Genomic DNA, 15,971 nt, shown 5'->3' with positions numbered 1-15,971 from the left:
GATTTTGCCGAGGATGTTGTAGTTGATCCGTGCATGCTATGTTGTTGTTCTTGCCATGTCTAGCTTGTATAATGTGTATTCTTGATGGGTGTATGCTTAGATTGTCATGCCTTGCTCTGTAGTGAGTGCATCGAGCTCGTAAACATGCCTACTTGATATCTGATTTGCATGCTCCAGCTTTTCACTAAGTCTGTGATCTGATTATGTTTTTGCCATGTTCACATGCTTGCAATTGTATTTTCTGATCCCTTTTGACTCAAGGTCACTAAGCGACTTTTGTTAAGCTCTTTGAGTGCTGTAGCATGTTTGTCGCTGCCATGTATTTTGTTGCCATGTTTGAGTGCTGTAGCATGTTTGTCTTGTTGCATTTAGATGGTTACTTGTTGTTTATCGCAGACCGGTGCCATATTTGTTTTGCTTGCCATTTCCAAACCGTGTCTCCGATTCCGGCATTCCTTATATCGTTTTTCAAGCGAAATCACCTCACCTTTTCAGTGGCACACTTGGTTCTCCAAGTTGAGGCCAGGTTCATTCATCTCTTGTCAAATCTTGCATATGCATCACATATCACATCCCGCATAGCATACCATGTTTGCATCATGTTGTTTGAGCTTTGCACGTGGTTGATTGTGTCCTTTTTGCTTCTTTGTCTTGTTTGGGTAGAGCCGGGAGACGAGTTCGCTAACGAGGAGCCCGTTGAGTTTGCTTTCGAGGATCCAGTCAACTCTGACAACTTTGCAGGCAAGATGATCATACCCTCGAAATCACTTCTATCTTTGCTTTGCTAGATGCTCGCTCTTTTGCTATGCCTATGCTACGATGCCTACCACTTGCTTATCATGCCTCCCAAATTGCCATGTCAAACCTCTAACCCACCATGTCCTAGCAAACCGTTGATTGGCTATGTTACCTCTTTGCTCAGCCCCTCTTATAGCGTTGCTAGTTGCAGGTGAAGATTGGAGACCGTTCCTTGTTGGAACATTATTTTCTGGTTGGGATATCATTATATTATCTTGTTATCTTAATGCATCTATATACTTGGTAAAGGGTGGAAGGCTCGGCCTCTTGCCTAGTGTTTTGTTCCACTCTTTCCGCCTTAGTTTCCGTCATATCGGTGTTATGTTCCCGGATTTTGCATTCCTTACGCGGTTGGGTGATAATGGGAACCCCTTGACAGTTCGCCTTGAATAAAGCTCTTCCAGCAATGCCCAACCTTGGTTTTACCATTTGCCACCTAGCCTCTTTTTCCCTTGGGTTTCCGGAGCCCGAGGGTCATCTTATTTAAACCCCCCCGGGCCAGTGCTCCTCTGAGTGTTGGTCCAAACTAGAGTCCTGTGCAGCGCCCCCTCGGGGAAACTCGGGGTTTGGTTTTAGTTGTATGGAGAGCTCATCTGAGTGTGCCCTGAGAACGAGATATGTGCAGCTCCTATCGGGATTTGTCGGCACATTCGGGCGGTGTTGCTGGATTTGTTTAACTTGTCGAAGTGTCTTGTAGAACCGGGATACCGAGTCTGATCGGAATGTCTCGGGAGAAGGTATATCCTTCGTTGACCGTGAGAGCTTGTCATGGGCTAAGTTGGGACCCCCTGCAGGGATTTGAACTTTCGAAAGCCGTGCCCGCAGTTATGGGCAGATGGGAATTTGTTAATGTCCGGTTGTAGATAACTTGAACCTTAACTTAATTAAAATGAATCAACTGTGTGAGTTACCGTGATGGTCTCTTCTCGGTGGAGTCCGGGAAGTGAACACGGTGTTGGAGTAATGCTTCCCGCAGGTTGTTCTCTAGTTATTCATTCGCGCTTTGCCTTCTTTTCTCGCTCTCTTTTGCGTACAGGTTAGCCACCATATATGCTAGTCGCTTGCTGCAGCTCCACATATTACCTTGCCTTACCTATAAGCTTAAATAGTCTTGATCGCGAGGGTGCGAGATTGCTGAGTCCCTGTGGCTCACAGATTACTTCCAAACCAGATGTAGGGCCTGATGACTCAGTTCCAGATGACGCGCTTGAGCTCAAGTGGGAGTTCCACGAGGACTCACGCCGTTACTATGTGTCTTTCCCTGATGATCAGTAGTGGTGCCCAGTTGGGGCGATCGGGACCGTGTTGCATGTTGGGTTGGTCTTTTATTTTGGCACCGTAGTCGGGCCATGAGTGATTGGATGATGTAATGCTATTTATGTACTTTGTTTGACGTGGCGAGTGTAAGCCAACTATGTACCTTCCCCTTTTATTATTTATATTACATGGGATGTTGTGAAGATTGCCTTATTTGCGATATTGCTTTCAATGCGGTTATGCCTCTAAGTCCTGCTTCGACACGTAGGAGATATAGCCGCATCGAGGGCGTTACATATACCAAGCTCCTGGACCACAACTTTCTTCACATCTAAATGAATCTCATATGCTGACAGTGCAATTGGTGAACACGACCTTTGTGATGGGCTGGGAGGCACGACTGGTGAAGTTGGACGGGGGGTGATGGCACAGTTGGTGAAGCTGAACGGGAGGGTGATGGCAGCCTCAGTTTCTTGCGCCTCTGATAAGCCAAATTTTTCACAAGCTGAGTACCACACCGCTTGACAGAAGATTCAGTGGCCGCCTCAGCTTGCGTATCTGTCAGACCTTGCTGGCTAAGCCCTCCATCACCTGATTCGACGGATGCTACATGAGATGTGCCAGTGAGTATGATCTGAGACTCATTGAGGTTATCATCGACAGGGCGGACAGGCGTGTCTTCAACATGTGCTCCTGTGCCATCATGAGCTTTGACAGTTGCACCATCTAGATGTGTGGTGTCATCATCAGCTGGACCGCTGCCCGTATCTACATCCATGGTACCACTTCCCAAAGCAACAAAATGATCTTTACTATGACGACGAACAACTCGATAGTCCATATCATCATCATCATCATCATCATCATCATCGGAGTCAGCGTCAGAATCAGAATCATTGCCTCCATGATACTCGTCATCACTGTCAAAATCTTCAGCAACATTCTTTCCAGGGCTTTCTGGCCGCCTGCCTTGCGATGAGCGCGTAGTCCTTGACGTCGAACGGGTGGCAGAAGAGAGAACGTTCAATCCAGCGTCTAGCTGACGGGATGCATCTGAATGGCCCTCATCATCTAAAGCGGTGAATGATTGCACAAGATTGCCTATGATGCCAGCCATGGCGGACGTGAACCGAGCAACTATTTGAGTTGATTTGACAAATTCCTGTTCAGCATAAAAATACAAAAAAATAGAAATAACTAGTAAATTATCACCAAAATGCAACAAAAGTTATAGTGAGTTAATAAAAAAGCACACACAAAAGAACAATACCAAAAACAAATGTGTGGTGTCGTTGCAGTAAACAAATGAATGTATTCATGATTTAGCAAAAATTGAGTCACCATGAAAATGAAGATCAATATACGAGAAAGCTAAAACAGCACAGTTAGATATCAGCAAAAAAATTAAGTTATCTAAGAATCATAACAAGAAATGCAACCAAAGTTATCATGATATCAAGTTATCATAGGAATGCAACAAAGTTATCAAGGCATTACACTAAGAATTATCACATGGTTGCATCATAATTATTATCCTTTATAGAGGATATGACACATTGGAAACAAACAAATTAGTAAAGAGTGTCAAGTTGGCATCAAAAGAGGGTCACCATATTTAGTGCAACAAATAAGTTATCAGCCAATGAAAGATCATAAAACAGCAGAAAAAAAATCAAGAAACTAGGTTGCATGCTCACCTCCTGACTGCAGCTTGGGGCAGTATGAACACGCATAAACTTGTCAAGACCTTCCAGACCACCAAACAGACAGAAATTCATGCCAAACTCAGGCTTCAACTGGAAAAAAATGTAGCGACATGTTAGATAAGTAACAACAAAAAACAATGAAAAGAAAATGCAATTGCAAAGCAGTGTGTGAACTGAAAAACATAGATATAGATTACCGGTAGTTTCCCGAAAGAAACTTTGTCAGCCTGAGCATCCTTGTTGAGGACAAGAGTTATCAGCTTCTTTGTCCAGACATTGATGGGAAAAGGACCATCAGGAAATACGATGCCAAGTCCAGAAAGACCAATCGCATGAATGTACAGTAGCTGACAAGAAAAATACAAGCGTCATGGTAAACACAAATAAAAATCAGACACAATATGACAAAGAAATGACAAATGACAGAAGAGAAGGTAAGAGGAAAGCATCGTCACTTACATTGTAGAAGAGAAGGCAACCCCTGGTAGGCTTGCGTTTCAGCAACGCCTTGTGTAGTTCATCAGCAATAAATTTGGACCAATTGAGGTTTTTAATACCATCGATGTCCCGCTGCAAGTTAAAAAACAAAAAGAAACTGAAGTTCACCGAATGCACCACAAAAAAATATGAAAGTTACCACACTAACATATAGTAAAGTTATCAGGCACACAAGAAATAAAATGACATGATTACAAAAAAACTTACCAGCACATCATACCATCGGAGGCTAATTTTGTTGGAGGTGGTAGGGGCAATGACTGTATTCCCCGCAAGCAGAAGCCACATACGCTTGAAAGTATCATCAGAACTTTCAGAACCCTTTATGAGATCAACGAGATCAGTCATTTTAGGGGCATATCCAAGCTCACCAAACAACTCAAGCCCTAACTCAATATCAGCTTCAGTAGGGAGGTTGTAAGGGACATCCTTCCCTCCACGCGGCACGCCCATAACACGATGCACATATTCCTCATTGATTGGAAGCCTGCCTCGGCCTGGTACGACCACCTCACGCGAATTGGGTTCGTAGAGATCAGCAAGCCACACATTGAGATTGTTGAATAGATGGTCACACTGGATATTCCGAAGGCTAGTTAAATCCATATCATCAATGGCAGCCTTCCTGTCATCATTCATGTCCTTGCATGCTAGAAGAAGCGAACTGGGTGAGGCTCTGTTCCGCGGAGGAGGGCGTTTCGCCTTTTTCGAAGGAACCTCATCGATTCCGTCACCATCTCCTTTGCGCTTCCTCGGCATTGTCTCCCTGACACATAGGAAAAAAAAGAAAGCGAATGAAACCATTAGATGACTTTGAAACATTGATAACACATTTAACTGCAACATTTATAAAACTAGTGTTTGACAAAGCAATAATACAGCTGATAAAAGAAAACAAGCAAACTGCAATTGATTCATCACACCTGCTAAAAAAATTAAAACAGATGACACAGGTATACAAAAGCATGTGTGACTGATAATTGAGGCACAATGCAATTGGCAAGTTACAACCAAATTACCACTGATAAAAAATAGCATTCACACATGTTCATTAATAAAACAACCAGACAAATGAATGAGAAATGAGCATTGTGCTGCATGTAGTTAGACTAGAAAACTACTGGTAACTACAGTAACATGACAGTGGTAAGTGTAATACAATCATCATGATAATTTAACCATAACAAAGACACCAGCGATAAATAGCAGTGTTTCAGCATCTGGTAATTTGAGTGCAATGTCATTGGCAAGTTCAAATATAAACATCATGATATTTGAACATAACAAGACATCACAAGAAAATCAAGCATTGTAAACATGCTAATTGGAGCACCACAAAGCCTAATCAATAGACACACCGCATCAAACAAAAACCAACATAAAACAACATTATGTGAAAAAACTTAGGGTTACTTTTCAAATACTCAGCCACTGATGCACAACTTGAAATCCATAAACACCAAACACTATTGGGTGTCCTAAACATCCACATCCACAACACTAACACCAGACCAAAATCCTTATTAGAACCGACCACGCTTGCCACCACTAACACCTATCCACACCCACGCTTACCACAAATTAAACGAGATGTCCGGGCCATATTGAACTGGAAATAGAAGGCGACCTAATCTAACCTAATAGCAACAACAACGGCCAGAATCGAAGGATCCGAGCACCAAAAATCAACGGCGAAGCATGAAGGCAGAACAACAGGAAAAACAGAGCGGGGCGGGTGTGTGGGTGGGGGGAGGCGCTGCTCAACGCCGACTCAGAAACTAGAAGTCGGCCTTAATCTAACCTAATGGGAACAACAAACCACCGGATTCGAAGGCTCCGTGCACCCTAAATCAATGGCGGACCGGCGGCAGAGCAAAACAGGAAGGAAACAGAGGTGGGGAATGCGTTCCTCACCGCAGATTCAGACGCCGTCCGCCGCGAACCGGAACGCGCCACCACCAGGAACCGTCGCGGACGAGGGGGAGGGGGGGCGAGAGGGGACTGGAATGGAAATCGCAGCAGCAGAGGAGGAAGAAATAGATGCGGGCGAGGAGGGAGAGGGGGCGAGTGGGGATCGTGCGCATTGGGTGAGACGGGCGGTTTCGGACAGGCCCACCTGTCATCGACTGAGCACAGGCGTAACGGCTAGCGCCACGCGCGCTGCGCGCAACAGGGACGACGCGGGGCGTTGGATGCGGATCGAACGGCTATCGCGTCGTGCGGATTTGTTGCAAACCACCAGTCGACTGGTGGATATATTTCTCGTATATATATTTGTTGTACCTACGAATATTTGAGGCTGAAATATTGTTTGCAAATATTGTTGTGTAACTATTTTGTGTTGTTGTGATTCATTTCTAGAATATTTGTTATCTTTACTGCTATATATTCATTTAATTATAGTCACATGCGAGCTGATTTCCCTTTTCAGTCATGTGAAACAGAAGGTATAATCTTCATGGTAACGTGGCTATGCAATTCCAAAGTTGTCATCCAAACAAGATTTGGTGTTGAAACCTCGTGGCCATTTCGATGGTCAATTCAGTGAACAAGCAAGCAAGCGAATTCGTATTTGTGCTTTTTCAGTTTTCTCACCGAATTGAAATTCTAATCCAACTCAACGCGGAGCTTTCCAATACGGACGTACAAACAAAGCATTAGGGGGAACAAGAACCCTTAGAATGCCAAGCAAACATGCCTTAAAACTTAATTCCGGTTTCATTGCTGTTCCATGAGTTCCATTAGCTCACAGTGCTGGAAAAGCAAGCCTTGGCAAAACAATACAACAAAAACTTGCTAGCGGTTTTCCTCCGACTCCTTAATGCCTCGACTACCAATGATGGAAAAGCTTGAAATCCATCGCCACTGTCGCCAGAGCATATTGTTGCCACCATCGTCGCCTCAAATGTTCGCGGTTCGCCATCACCGTTGTGAGAGCATGCCATTTGCTCGTCACAACCCTCCATCTCAGAGTCTTGTGCCATTTGTTCTAAGTCAAATTTGTAATTTTTGACCAAGATTACAAAAAGAATATAACAACATATACACTACAGAATCAATATGTTCACATCCATGGGGAGTTCTATTGTCATTTTCGTATTTATTTGTGGGATTATTTGAGTGCTACTAGCAGCAAATTCTAGTCTAAAAATAATAATTAAAAATCGGTATAGCAAATTCCAAAACCTTATCCCAAAGCTGGTCGTCTTCTTCCCGCAGCGACCTCTCGCTCCCTCCACTTCATCTTTCTCCACACCCGGCTCCCGCTCCCACCCCACCCCACCCCGATGGCTCTCACGACGCACCCGCCGCTCCAGCTCCGCGCGCGCCCCCCCGCGCTCGCCGCCGCACACCGGCGCCGCGCGCACCTCCCGCCGCGCCGAGCCCGCTCCTGCCGCTCCTGCGCCGGCGCCGACGCGGGTAAGGCGCAGGCGAGGAGGGCGTACCCGTACGACGAGATCGAGCCGAGGTGGCAGGCGCACTGGGAGGAGCGCCGCACGTTCCGCACCCCGGACATTGGCGACGGCCTCGACACCTCCAGGCCCAAGTGCTACATCCTCGACATGTTCCCCTACCCCAGGTACCCGCCCCTCTCCTCTCCGGCTCTCCGTATGGCATTCGTGACCGATTTGTTCGAGTTCACTATGAATATGTAGCTACCGCGCCACGAATTCGTGCTTGAATTGTGTAATTTAAGAATAATGGATGGTTCTGCAGTTTCAGTTTCTCCACCAGTGCTCGAGCTGTTGGAGTTTATCATGAGTTTCTGTAGTGTTGTAGTGCAATTGCACACGGTGGTGTAATTGGGCTGTGCTTGTCCTGAGTCGTGCACTAGGATACGAGGCTCTAGTTTAGTTTTCTCTAGAATAATAATATGGAAGTATCCTCCTCTGTTATGCGACTGCATGCATAGAGCCGAATATTATGCAGGAAGGCATCAATGCTGAAATTTATTCTTCAAGGATGCATCAACTCGTCCTGAATTGAATCCTAGTCCTACCCTGCAAGTAGATACATGTTGTTCCTACTTCACATGATTTCGCAAATTGCTGTGCAGTGGGGCTGGGCTGCATGTTGGTCACCCCCTTGGGTACACGGCGACTGACATTTTGTCGAGATTCAAGCGTATGAAAGGCTTCAATGTCCTGCATCCGATGGGATGGGATGCGTTTGGTCTTCCCGCCGAGCAGTATGCTATCCAGGTCAGTTGAAATCTCCTCTCCTCTGGGGGTCTCTTTATATTGGGATAGTTATTTTTTTGTTGTTGTTGTTGGTAAGTTTGGTGTCTTGCTGTGTTTCTGAATGAATGATGTAAAATGTAACTTTGTGCGCAGACGGGAACCCACCCCAAGACTACAACTGCACGCAACATTGACTGCTTCCGCACACAGGTAATGCCTTTAATTTATATATATACTTCATGGCTTCATGCTATGTTGCATCTTTTGCTTCTAAGGTCTAGTAGATATTACAAATTTACAGTAGCAAGTCAAGTGTGCTCTCACGCATCATTTTCGGGCTGCCAATTAGATGTGCTTTGCACTTGCATTCCCAGTATACACAAAACAGAAAAATAGTTCTGCTACTAAGTAAGCTTCGGTAATTGAGCTACATTGCCAATATGGCAATATGTTTTAGCCAAACAAGATCTTGGTAATGGTCTAACCATGGATGCAACTGTTATAACTTATGACTGGCACAAGTTATCATAGATGAGACTTCCCCTAGATGCTTTGTAGGGTGCTTGTTTTGACTGATCAGTGCGAAACCATGGGTATTAGTTGTACCCCTGCCATACATGTTCCATGACTCATAGCCTGAAACTTTTTCATGTACCATTGAAGCAACGCCTGCTTTATATAAGTCCAGTTTACAATGAATGTACTCCTCTATTTCACGAACCATGGATAGAATGTTGGTATAAGAACGTGGTTGTTTCTGTGGAAACGAAAGTGAAAATGTTCTGTGTAGTACTTTGATTACTACTGGTTCATTAGGAGGATGCTTTCTTGTGTTGCAGCTTAAATCATTAGGTTTTTCATATGACTGGGATCGTGAAATCTCCACAACAGAACCAGCCTACTATAAATGGACGCAATGGATTTTTCTTCAACTACTGAAAAGAGGATTGGCTTACCAGGTCAGAGCTACTAGTGTCCTTTCTTACTGCATCGTTCGAGTTCCAAAGCCTATCATTTGACTTGACATGCTCTGTATTTACTTTGTTTCAACTGATCATCTGCTTTGCACGATTCATTTTTAGGGTTCTGTTTTTATGTGCTTAGTGTTGTATCTGTGGTTTTCAATGATTTTTAGGCTGGCATTGCTATCTTACAATCAGGCTGAGGTACCGGTCAATTGGTGCCCTGCTCTTGGGACTGTTTTGGCGAATGAAGAAGTAATTGATGGTGTCAGTGAACGTGGTGGTTATCCTGTTATAAGAAAGGTAAGCTGTAGAAACTGTGTAACTCTTTCTGTTGCGGGTTTTGCTTATCCTTTTTTATCTATGTTCTGCCATGTCAATGAACCTGTTGCTCAGTACCTATCTGCTAAAAGGCATATTATCCACTTTATCTTTTGCTGTGTAGCCAATGCGCCAGTGGATGCTGAGGATAACATCTTATGCTGATCGACTTCTTGAAGATTTGGATGATCTTGATTGGCCTGAGAGCATAAAAGAAATGCAAAGAAATTGGATAGGGAGATCGGAAGGTGCTGAGCTTGAATTTTGTGCAGTTGACCAGGAAGGACATGATCTAGGTGCAAAATTGACAGTTTATACAACAAGGCCTGACACCATTTTTGGTGCAACGTGAGTATTCTGCCTTATTTTTTAATCTTTATCAGCTAGTGCAGTTTCTAGAACAAGATGGACAATATTGAATTGCCTTCTGTTTGCTGCAGATATCTTGTTGTAGCACCTGAGCATGTTTTGTTGCCATCTCTAACATCTGAGGAACAGCGTGCGCATGTATGTTCTTTTTTGTTGTTTTGATAACTTTAGCATCATTCAACGTCAATATGGACTAATTCGAAAAGCAGGTAGAGGAATACACAGAAGTTGCAGCAAGGAAGAGTGAACTTGAGAGAACTGAACTCCAGAAGGAAAAAACTGGAGTTTTCAGTGGTTCTTATGCTAAGAACCCAGCAACCGGGGAGATAATTCCAATTTGGGTGGCAGATTATGTCTTAGCAAGGTTTGTAAACTTATCTTTATCTTCTGTGTCTTTTAATGTTGGGTTTTGCATCATCATTGTCGCTCTCGCGTTCATCCTCTTAAGTACTCCCTCCGTTCCAAAATAGAGGACTCAACTTTGTACTAAACTTAGTATAAAGTTGGGTTATCTATTTTGGAACGGAGGGAGTAGAACTCAAGTGAAGGGGAGCCTTGGCGCAGTGGTAAAGCTGCTGCCTTGTGACCATGAGGTCATGGGTTCAAGTCCTGGAAACAGCCTCTTACAGAAATGTAGGGAAAGGCTGCGTACTATAGACCCAAAGTGGTCGGACCCTTCCCTGGACCCTGCGCAAGCGGGAGCTACATGCACCAGGTTGCCCTTAGGGAGTAGAACTCAAGTGCTACAAAGTCTAGACTTCATTATAGTAGAAAACCTAGTATTCTACATGTAATGAATAGGCAGAATACACTGCTTATTGTGACTTTGCTAATGTTCAGCTGCCGTATCCAATTTCTCTACTTCAGTTTCCTTATTGTTGTCATTATCCACCTTTTCCCCATTTCAGAGTTGCTTTATTCAGATACACGTAAAGGGGCATGGTAGAATATTCAGCAAATTGGCCAATGAAGTTTGGGTTGTTATCTCTGCATATTTTACTAATAATGAGAAAAATGAAACCTAGTTTACACCTGTATTTACCTTTGCTCTTCCAAAGCTAACCTTAACAACCTTGCAGCTATGGCACTGGGGCTATCATGGCGGTGCCTGCACATGATTCCCGTGACCATGAATTTGCCTTGAAATATGAACTTCCAATCATTAAGGTTGTAAGTCCACCCAATGGCAATTGTGATCCCGAGGAGGCTTATGCAGATTATGGTATCATGATAAACTCATCCAGTTCTTCATCTGGGTTAAATATCAATGGTATGCTTTCACAAGATGCTGCTTTAGAAGTTACTGCTTGGGTAGAGAGTAATGGATTTGGAAAGAAAAAGGTGCATTCTTTCCCCCACTTGATCCTACAGCAATGTTGTGCACAGATTTTTCTGATGGACTAATTGAGCACACCTAACTACCAGGTAAACTACAAGCTTCGAGATTGGCTTTTTGCTAGACAACGTTATTGGGGCGAACCTTTCCCTGTTATTTACCTTGATGATACGAATGAAATGGTGCCTCTTACAGAAAACCAGTTGCCTTTAACTCTTCCTGAATTGGATGACTTCACTCCTACTGGTACTGGGGAGCCCCCTTTGACCACAGCAGCAGATTGGGTATGTGTTCTCAACAATTTCTTGTGCAGAGAGTTTCTTATATCTTTGTGTAATGCTAAGAACACCCCCTTCTGAAAATCTTCTCAAGTTGTTGCATGTCCATCAATCATATATTCATATTGGAACAAAGAGAAGAAACATAGTGTGTGAAGGTTGGAAAAAAGGGAAAACTGCAGAGGCAAAAGAGTTAATCCCACTTCTATAATTTGTGAAGTTAAAAACATACATGAGGAAATCTATAAACCGCAAAGATGACACAGAGAAACACAATTTCTGAAAGCTGCATGTCACCTCCTTTAGTTGGACTGCTCTGCATCATTTATACATGTGTTTTTGAATGAGCAAACCGGAAAGAACTGGATAATGTTAGCATTATTTGCTTGATTTTTTTAATACCATTTCAACTTGAGGGTCATGAGATGTAATGTAAGCTACTGCTCTTAGTAAATTTGCATGAAAATATGTATTGAGTTTCATTTAGTTTTGCCTATATATAGTATTAAAGTGTTTTGCTGCCTTTTCAGGTTAGAACCACCGATCTTTTAACTGGGAAGCCTGCAAGAAGAGAAACAAGCACCATGCCACAATGGGCCGGTTCATGCTGGTAAATTTTTCGACGTTGTAATTTCAGCAATTTACACGGATTTAATACTCCATAAATACTTGTAGAAGTTCTGTTTTATGTTAGGAACCTTTTTGTGTTGTACACAATTTGCAATTTGCTCTGAAACGATATTTTTTTTAATATTGCAATTGCTCATCATTGTTCATCGATAGACTGCTGTGCCCTTGCTGTTAAGTGAGTCCTTTCTGTGTTTGCCAGTGACTTCTAAACCCTTACATTTTCCTATTTTTAAATTGTTATGCAGGTACTATTTGAGATTCATGGATCCAAAAAATTCCAGCACATTGGTTGACAAGGCTAAAGAAAGGTGCATCCTTCTTTCACAATTGATCTTCAGTAAGAGATGTGTGTGTAACTTCTTTTCTATATCATGCAGTTATTGGGGTCCAGTAGACATCTATGTCGGTGGTGCTGAACATTCTGTCTTGCATTTGCTGTATGCAAGATTTTGGCATAAGGTCCGATTCTTATTCAATACAAAAATCTCCCCTTCTACAAACCAATTGAAGGCTATGGGAAAGTTCCTGGTCTATCTCATGTGATGTATACTATGGGAAACATATTTGAATTTGTTAATGCTGTTGTTAACTTGTTATCAGCTTGTCACCTGCGTATTGTATGAGATTTTGTTAAAGGTGTGTTTGGTCTTTTGTACATGAAATCTAAAAACAACCTGAGAGGCCTGAATCTGTATGTGCCCAACTAACATAATAACATTGCACAGTGGAATTTCAGCTCTTGTTATCCGGATTCAGCTCTTAGGATACTCAGGGACCAATGATTGGTTCACTATGCCTTTTCTCCCTGCTTGTATATCACGTAGGCCTGTAGTACACAAATCTAGTAATATCTTTTGGCCGTATGTTTCTTTAACCAAATGATCTCTACTTCTCTAGGTTCTGTATGATATTGGTGTGGTCTCCACTAAAGAGCCCTTCAAGTGCCTGATAAATCAAGGATTAATACTGGGAGAAGTAGGTGGAGCCATTTCCTTTAAGGCATTCTACATCTTTGTCATGCATTTTTCCGTTCCTAAGTAATGGTTGTCGTAACAGGTTGAGTATACTGCATATAGAGACAACGAAGGCAAATGGGTTTCTGCAGACTCAGATTCAAGTCTGAGTGATTGCATCCAAGAAAAAGTACCAGCAGATAAGGTGTGTTCTGATCCTCTATATTCATTTGGGTATACAAGTTTGGAGATTGACGCTTGCTTCTATGTTCTTAAGATCACAAAAGTTGGAGATCATTATGTGCTGAAGGATGATCCAAAGATACGTCTAAATGCCCGCGCATACAAAATGAGTAAAAGTCGAGGAAATGTCATCAACCCCGATGACGTGGTTTCAGAATATGGTGCCGATTCTCTCCGCTTATATGAGATGTTCATGGGACCGTTGAGGTACATCATTTCTTTTACTAAAGAAAGCTGCATTAAATTTTACAGATGAAATAGAGCCATTTTCAGTAAGTTAACAGAAAATTTGATACATATAGAGATTCAAAAACATGGAGCACTGGTGGAATTGAAGGTGTGCATCGGTTTCTAGGTAGGACTTGGAGACTCGTGGTTGGCACACCATTACCGGATGGATCATATAAAGATGGAACTATGGCCACTGATGTCGAACCAACCTTTGAGCAGCTCCGTGTTCTTCACAAATGCATTGCAAGGGTAGGTCACACAGTCACAGTTGTCACAAGGGTGAAATATCATTTTTTGCACTTATGCTCTCTGAAATGAAAACCATGTAACTTGTTTGGTTTATTAGAGTTGCCTGTCTGGTTGGGAAACTTCTACCATGTTTCAGCTAACAAGTAAAAGATAACAGAGGTGTTTGGTTTGGTGTGGAGAAAGAATTTATAAACTCATTCCACAAACCATACTGCCTTCTGTTGGAAATATTTCAAATCTCATGATGATTGCAGCATGGAGGTGGCTGAATGGGACAAAACCTTACTACCTTAATTGCACATTGATCTTTTTTCCTCAAGTTTTGTTGTTGTGATGATCACTTCACTCCTGGATAATGTCTATTATTCTGTTTGTAGGTTTCAGAGGAGATTCAGGAAACAAGGTTTAACACTGCAATTTCTGCAATGATGGAGTTTGTGAATGCCGCATACAAGGTAAATTCAGACATGCTGTGCATGCCCCCTTGAAGGATTAAGTTGCCAGTGTTCATATTACACATCATTTTTTCTAGTCCCAGAGATGGGAGAGCAGAGTTTTTCTGTTGCACCAGTTATGTGCCGAAACACAAAGTTATTCAAATCTGTGCAAGCTTTTCATGCAGATTGCTGTAACGAGCAACTGTGCACAAGTGCATATTTTTCGAGAAAACGCGAAGGACCTTTGCGTTTCATTTCATATTCACTTTAATGCATGCAGTATTTCTTCGTTAATGCATTCAGGTCATACTTTGGTAAAGTATTGGTAGGCACAGAATCTCTCGTAAAGCTGGCATTAGTAATTTCCATAGTTTTTTTATGCCAGAATATTCAATTTTAGCGTAAGTGGAACTAGAGGTTGCTTGGTTTAACACCCAACCGTGTAGCTTCTAGTAAACATGCTTTTTAGCTTATCTGATTGTACAACCACATAATTTCTAGAAGAATCTGATGTGATGTTCACTTTATTTACAGTGGGACACTCAACCGAAATCTGTTATAGACTCCTTTGTTCTGTTGCTAGCACCTTTTGCACCACACTTGGCTGAGGAGCTTTGGTTTCGTCTTGGACACTCACAATCATTGGCCCATGAACAGTTTCCAGAGGTAAACTCAAAGCTGTCCTGCTTTCCTTTGGTACCAATCGAGCATACATTGCTGATGCATTTAAGATGAAGATTATTAGATTTACTGCTTTGATTTTAATAGTTATTAGGTGGGATAATTATACCTTTTTTTAGGAATAATAGTTGTACATTTAAATAAACAAGATTTCATAAATGTTAGATAGCAGTTACTAACAAATTACCTTAGTCAAGATAATAAGGGTATCTTTTGGATCGCTAGTCTGGTATATGTCTATGGATTGAAATTTCATGTCAATGAACTTTTTTTAACTTTAGCATAAAGTATTTTGATCTCTTTCTATTCTGTGCAGGCAAAGAATGAGTATTTGAAGGAATCAGAGATTGTGCTCCCCGTGCAAATCAATGGGAAGACCAGGGGTACAATCCTTGTTGACAAGGAGTGCTCCGAGGATGATGTGTTCCAAATAGCAGCCTCAGACGAGAGACTCTCCAAATATTTGGATGGGAAGGCCATAAGGAAGAGAATTTATGTGCCTGGAAGGATCTTGAATGTTATACTAGATCAACAAAAGGCAAGGACGTGATTATTGCTCTGGTTTTTTCCATCAATCTTCCCCAGAGTCCTGGCAGAGTAGTTGATAGAGTCTCGAGATCTGTAAATTTCCATTCTTTTGTAGTAACATTTTCTGCTATTGGTATGTATCTTTTGTGATACTCCTATGTTTAACATTATAATTTTATGATGGCCTCTCTTTGAATATATTTTCCACTTAAGATCTGTAGAAGCTTTTTGAAGAAGTGAAATGCAAGATTTCTCTTGTGGGCTACGAAAAAGTCTAAAAGTACCACTGAACCTAGCTCAAAGGTTGCCTGAT

The 15,971-nt window shown here is 42.4% G+C and overlaps 1 protein-coding gene across 2 annotated transcripts; it reads left to right on the top strand.

Moving 5' to 3' along the window:
• Positions 1 to 7,531: 7,531 nt before the first annotated feature.
• Positions 7,532 to 15,874, top strand: LOC123059846 (leucine--tRNA ligase, chloroplastic/mitochondrial). 2 transcript variants are annotated; one of them, XM_044482368.1, is made up of 20 exons: positions 7,532 to 7,839; positions 8,317 to 8,461; positions 8,594 to 8,650; positions 9,280 to 9,399; positions 9,601 to 9,705; positions 9,848 to 10,071; positions 10,164 to 10,230; positions 10,302 to 10,456; positions 11,172 to 11,433; positions 11,518 to 11,712; positions 12,237 to 12,316; positions 12,582 to 12,644; positions 12,714 to 12,795; positions 13,234 to 13,311; positions 13,393 to 13,494; positions 13,567 to 13,739; positions 13,835 to 14,012; positions 14,390 to 14,467; positions 14,984 to 15,115; positions 15,447 to 15,874. In XM_044482368.1, the coding sequence occupies exons 1-20, from the start codon at positions 7,547 to 7,549 to the stop codon at positions 15,678 to 15,680; spliced, it is 2,823 nt and encodes a 940-aa protein (XP_044338303.1). In that variant the 5' UTR covers positions 7,532 to 7,546; the 3' UTR covers positions 15,681 to 15,874. The 2 variants fall into 2 exon arrangements, with proteins under 2 accessions (XP_044338303.1, XP_044338302.1); XM_044482367.1 differs by having other exon boundaries at positions 12,582 to 12,795.
• Positions 15,875 to 15,971: the final 97 nt, after the last annotated feature.

This window comes from Triticum aestivum, chromosome 3A (genome assembly GCF_018294505.1).
Source record: "Triticum aestivum cultivar Chinese Spring chromosome 3A, IWGSC CS RefSeq v2.1, whole genome shotgun sequence".
In the NCBI taxonomy this organism is placed as follows: Eukaryota; Viridiplantae; Streptophyta; class Magnoliopsida; order Poales; family Poaceae; genus Triticum; species Triticum aestivum.
The sequence above is the reverse complement of the archived record's forward strand: the minus strand, read 5'-3'. Positions and strand labels throughout refer to the sequence as shown.

Bases quoted from the DNA above. Each gene is read 5' to 3' on its own strand.
- LOC123059846 (XM_044482367.1), top strand. From the start codon at position 7,547: ATGGCTCTCACGACGCACCCGCCGCTCCAGCTCCGCGCGCGCCCCCCC. The intron at 8,651-9,279 runs GTAATGCCTTTA...CTTGTGTTGCAG, and splicing joins TTGACTGCTTCCGCACACAG to CTTAAATCATTAGGTTTTTC. The intron at 13,740-13,834 runs GTACATCATTTC...TGATACATATAG, and splicing joins ATGTTCATGGGACCGTTGAG to AGATTCAAAAACATGGAGCA.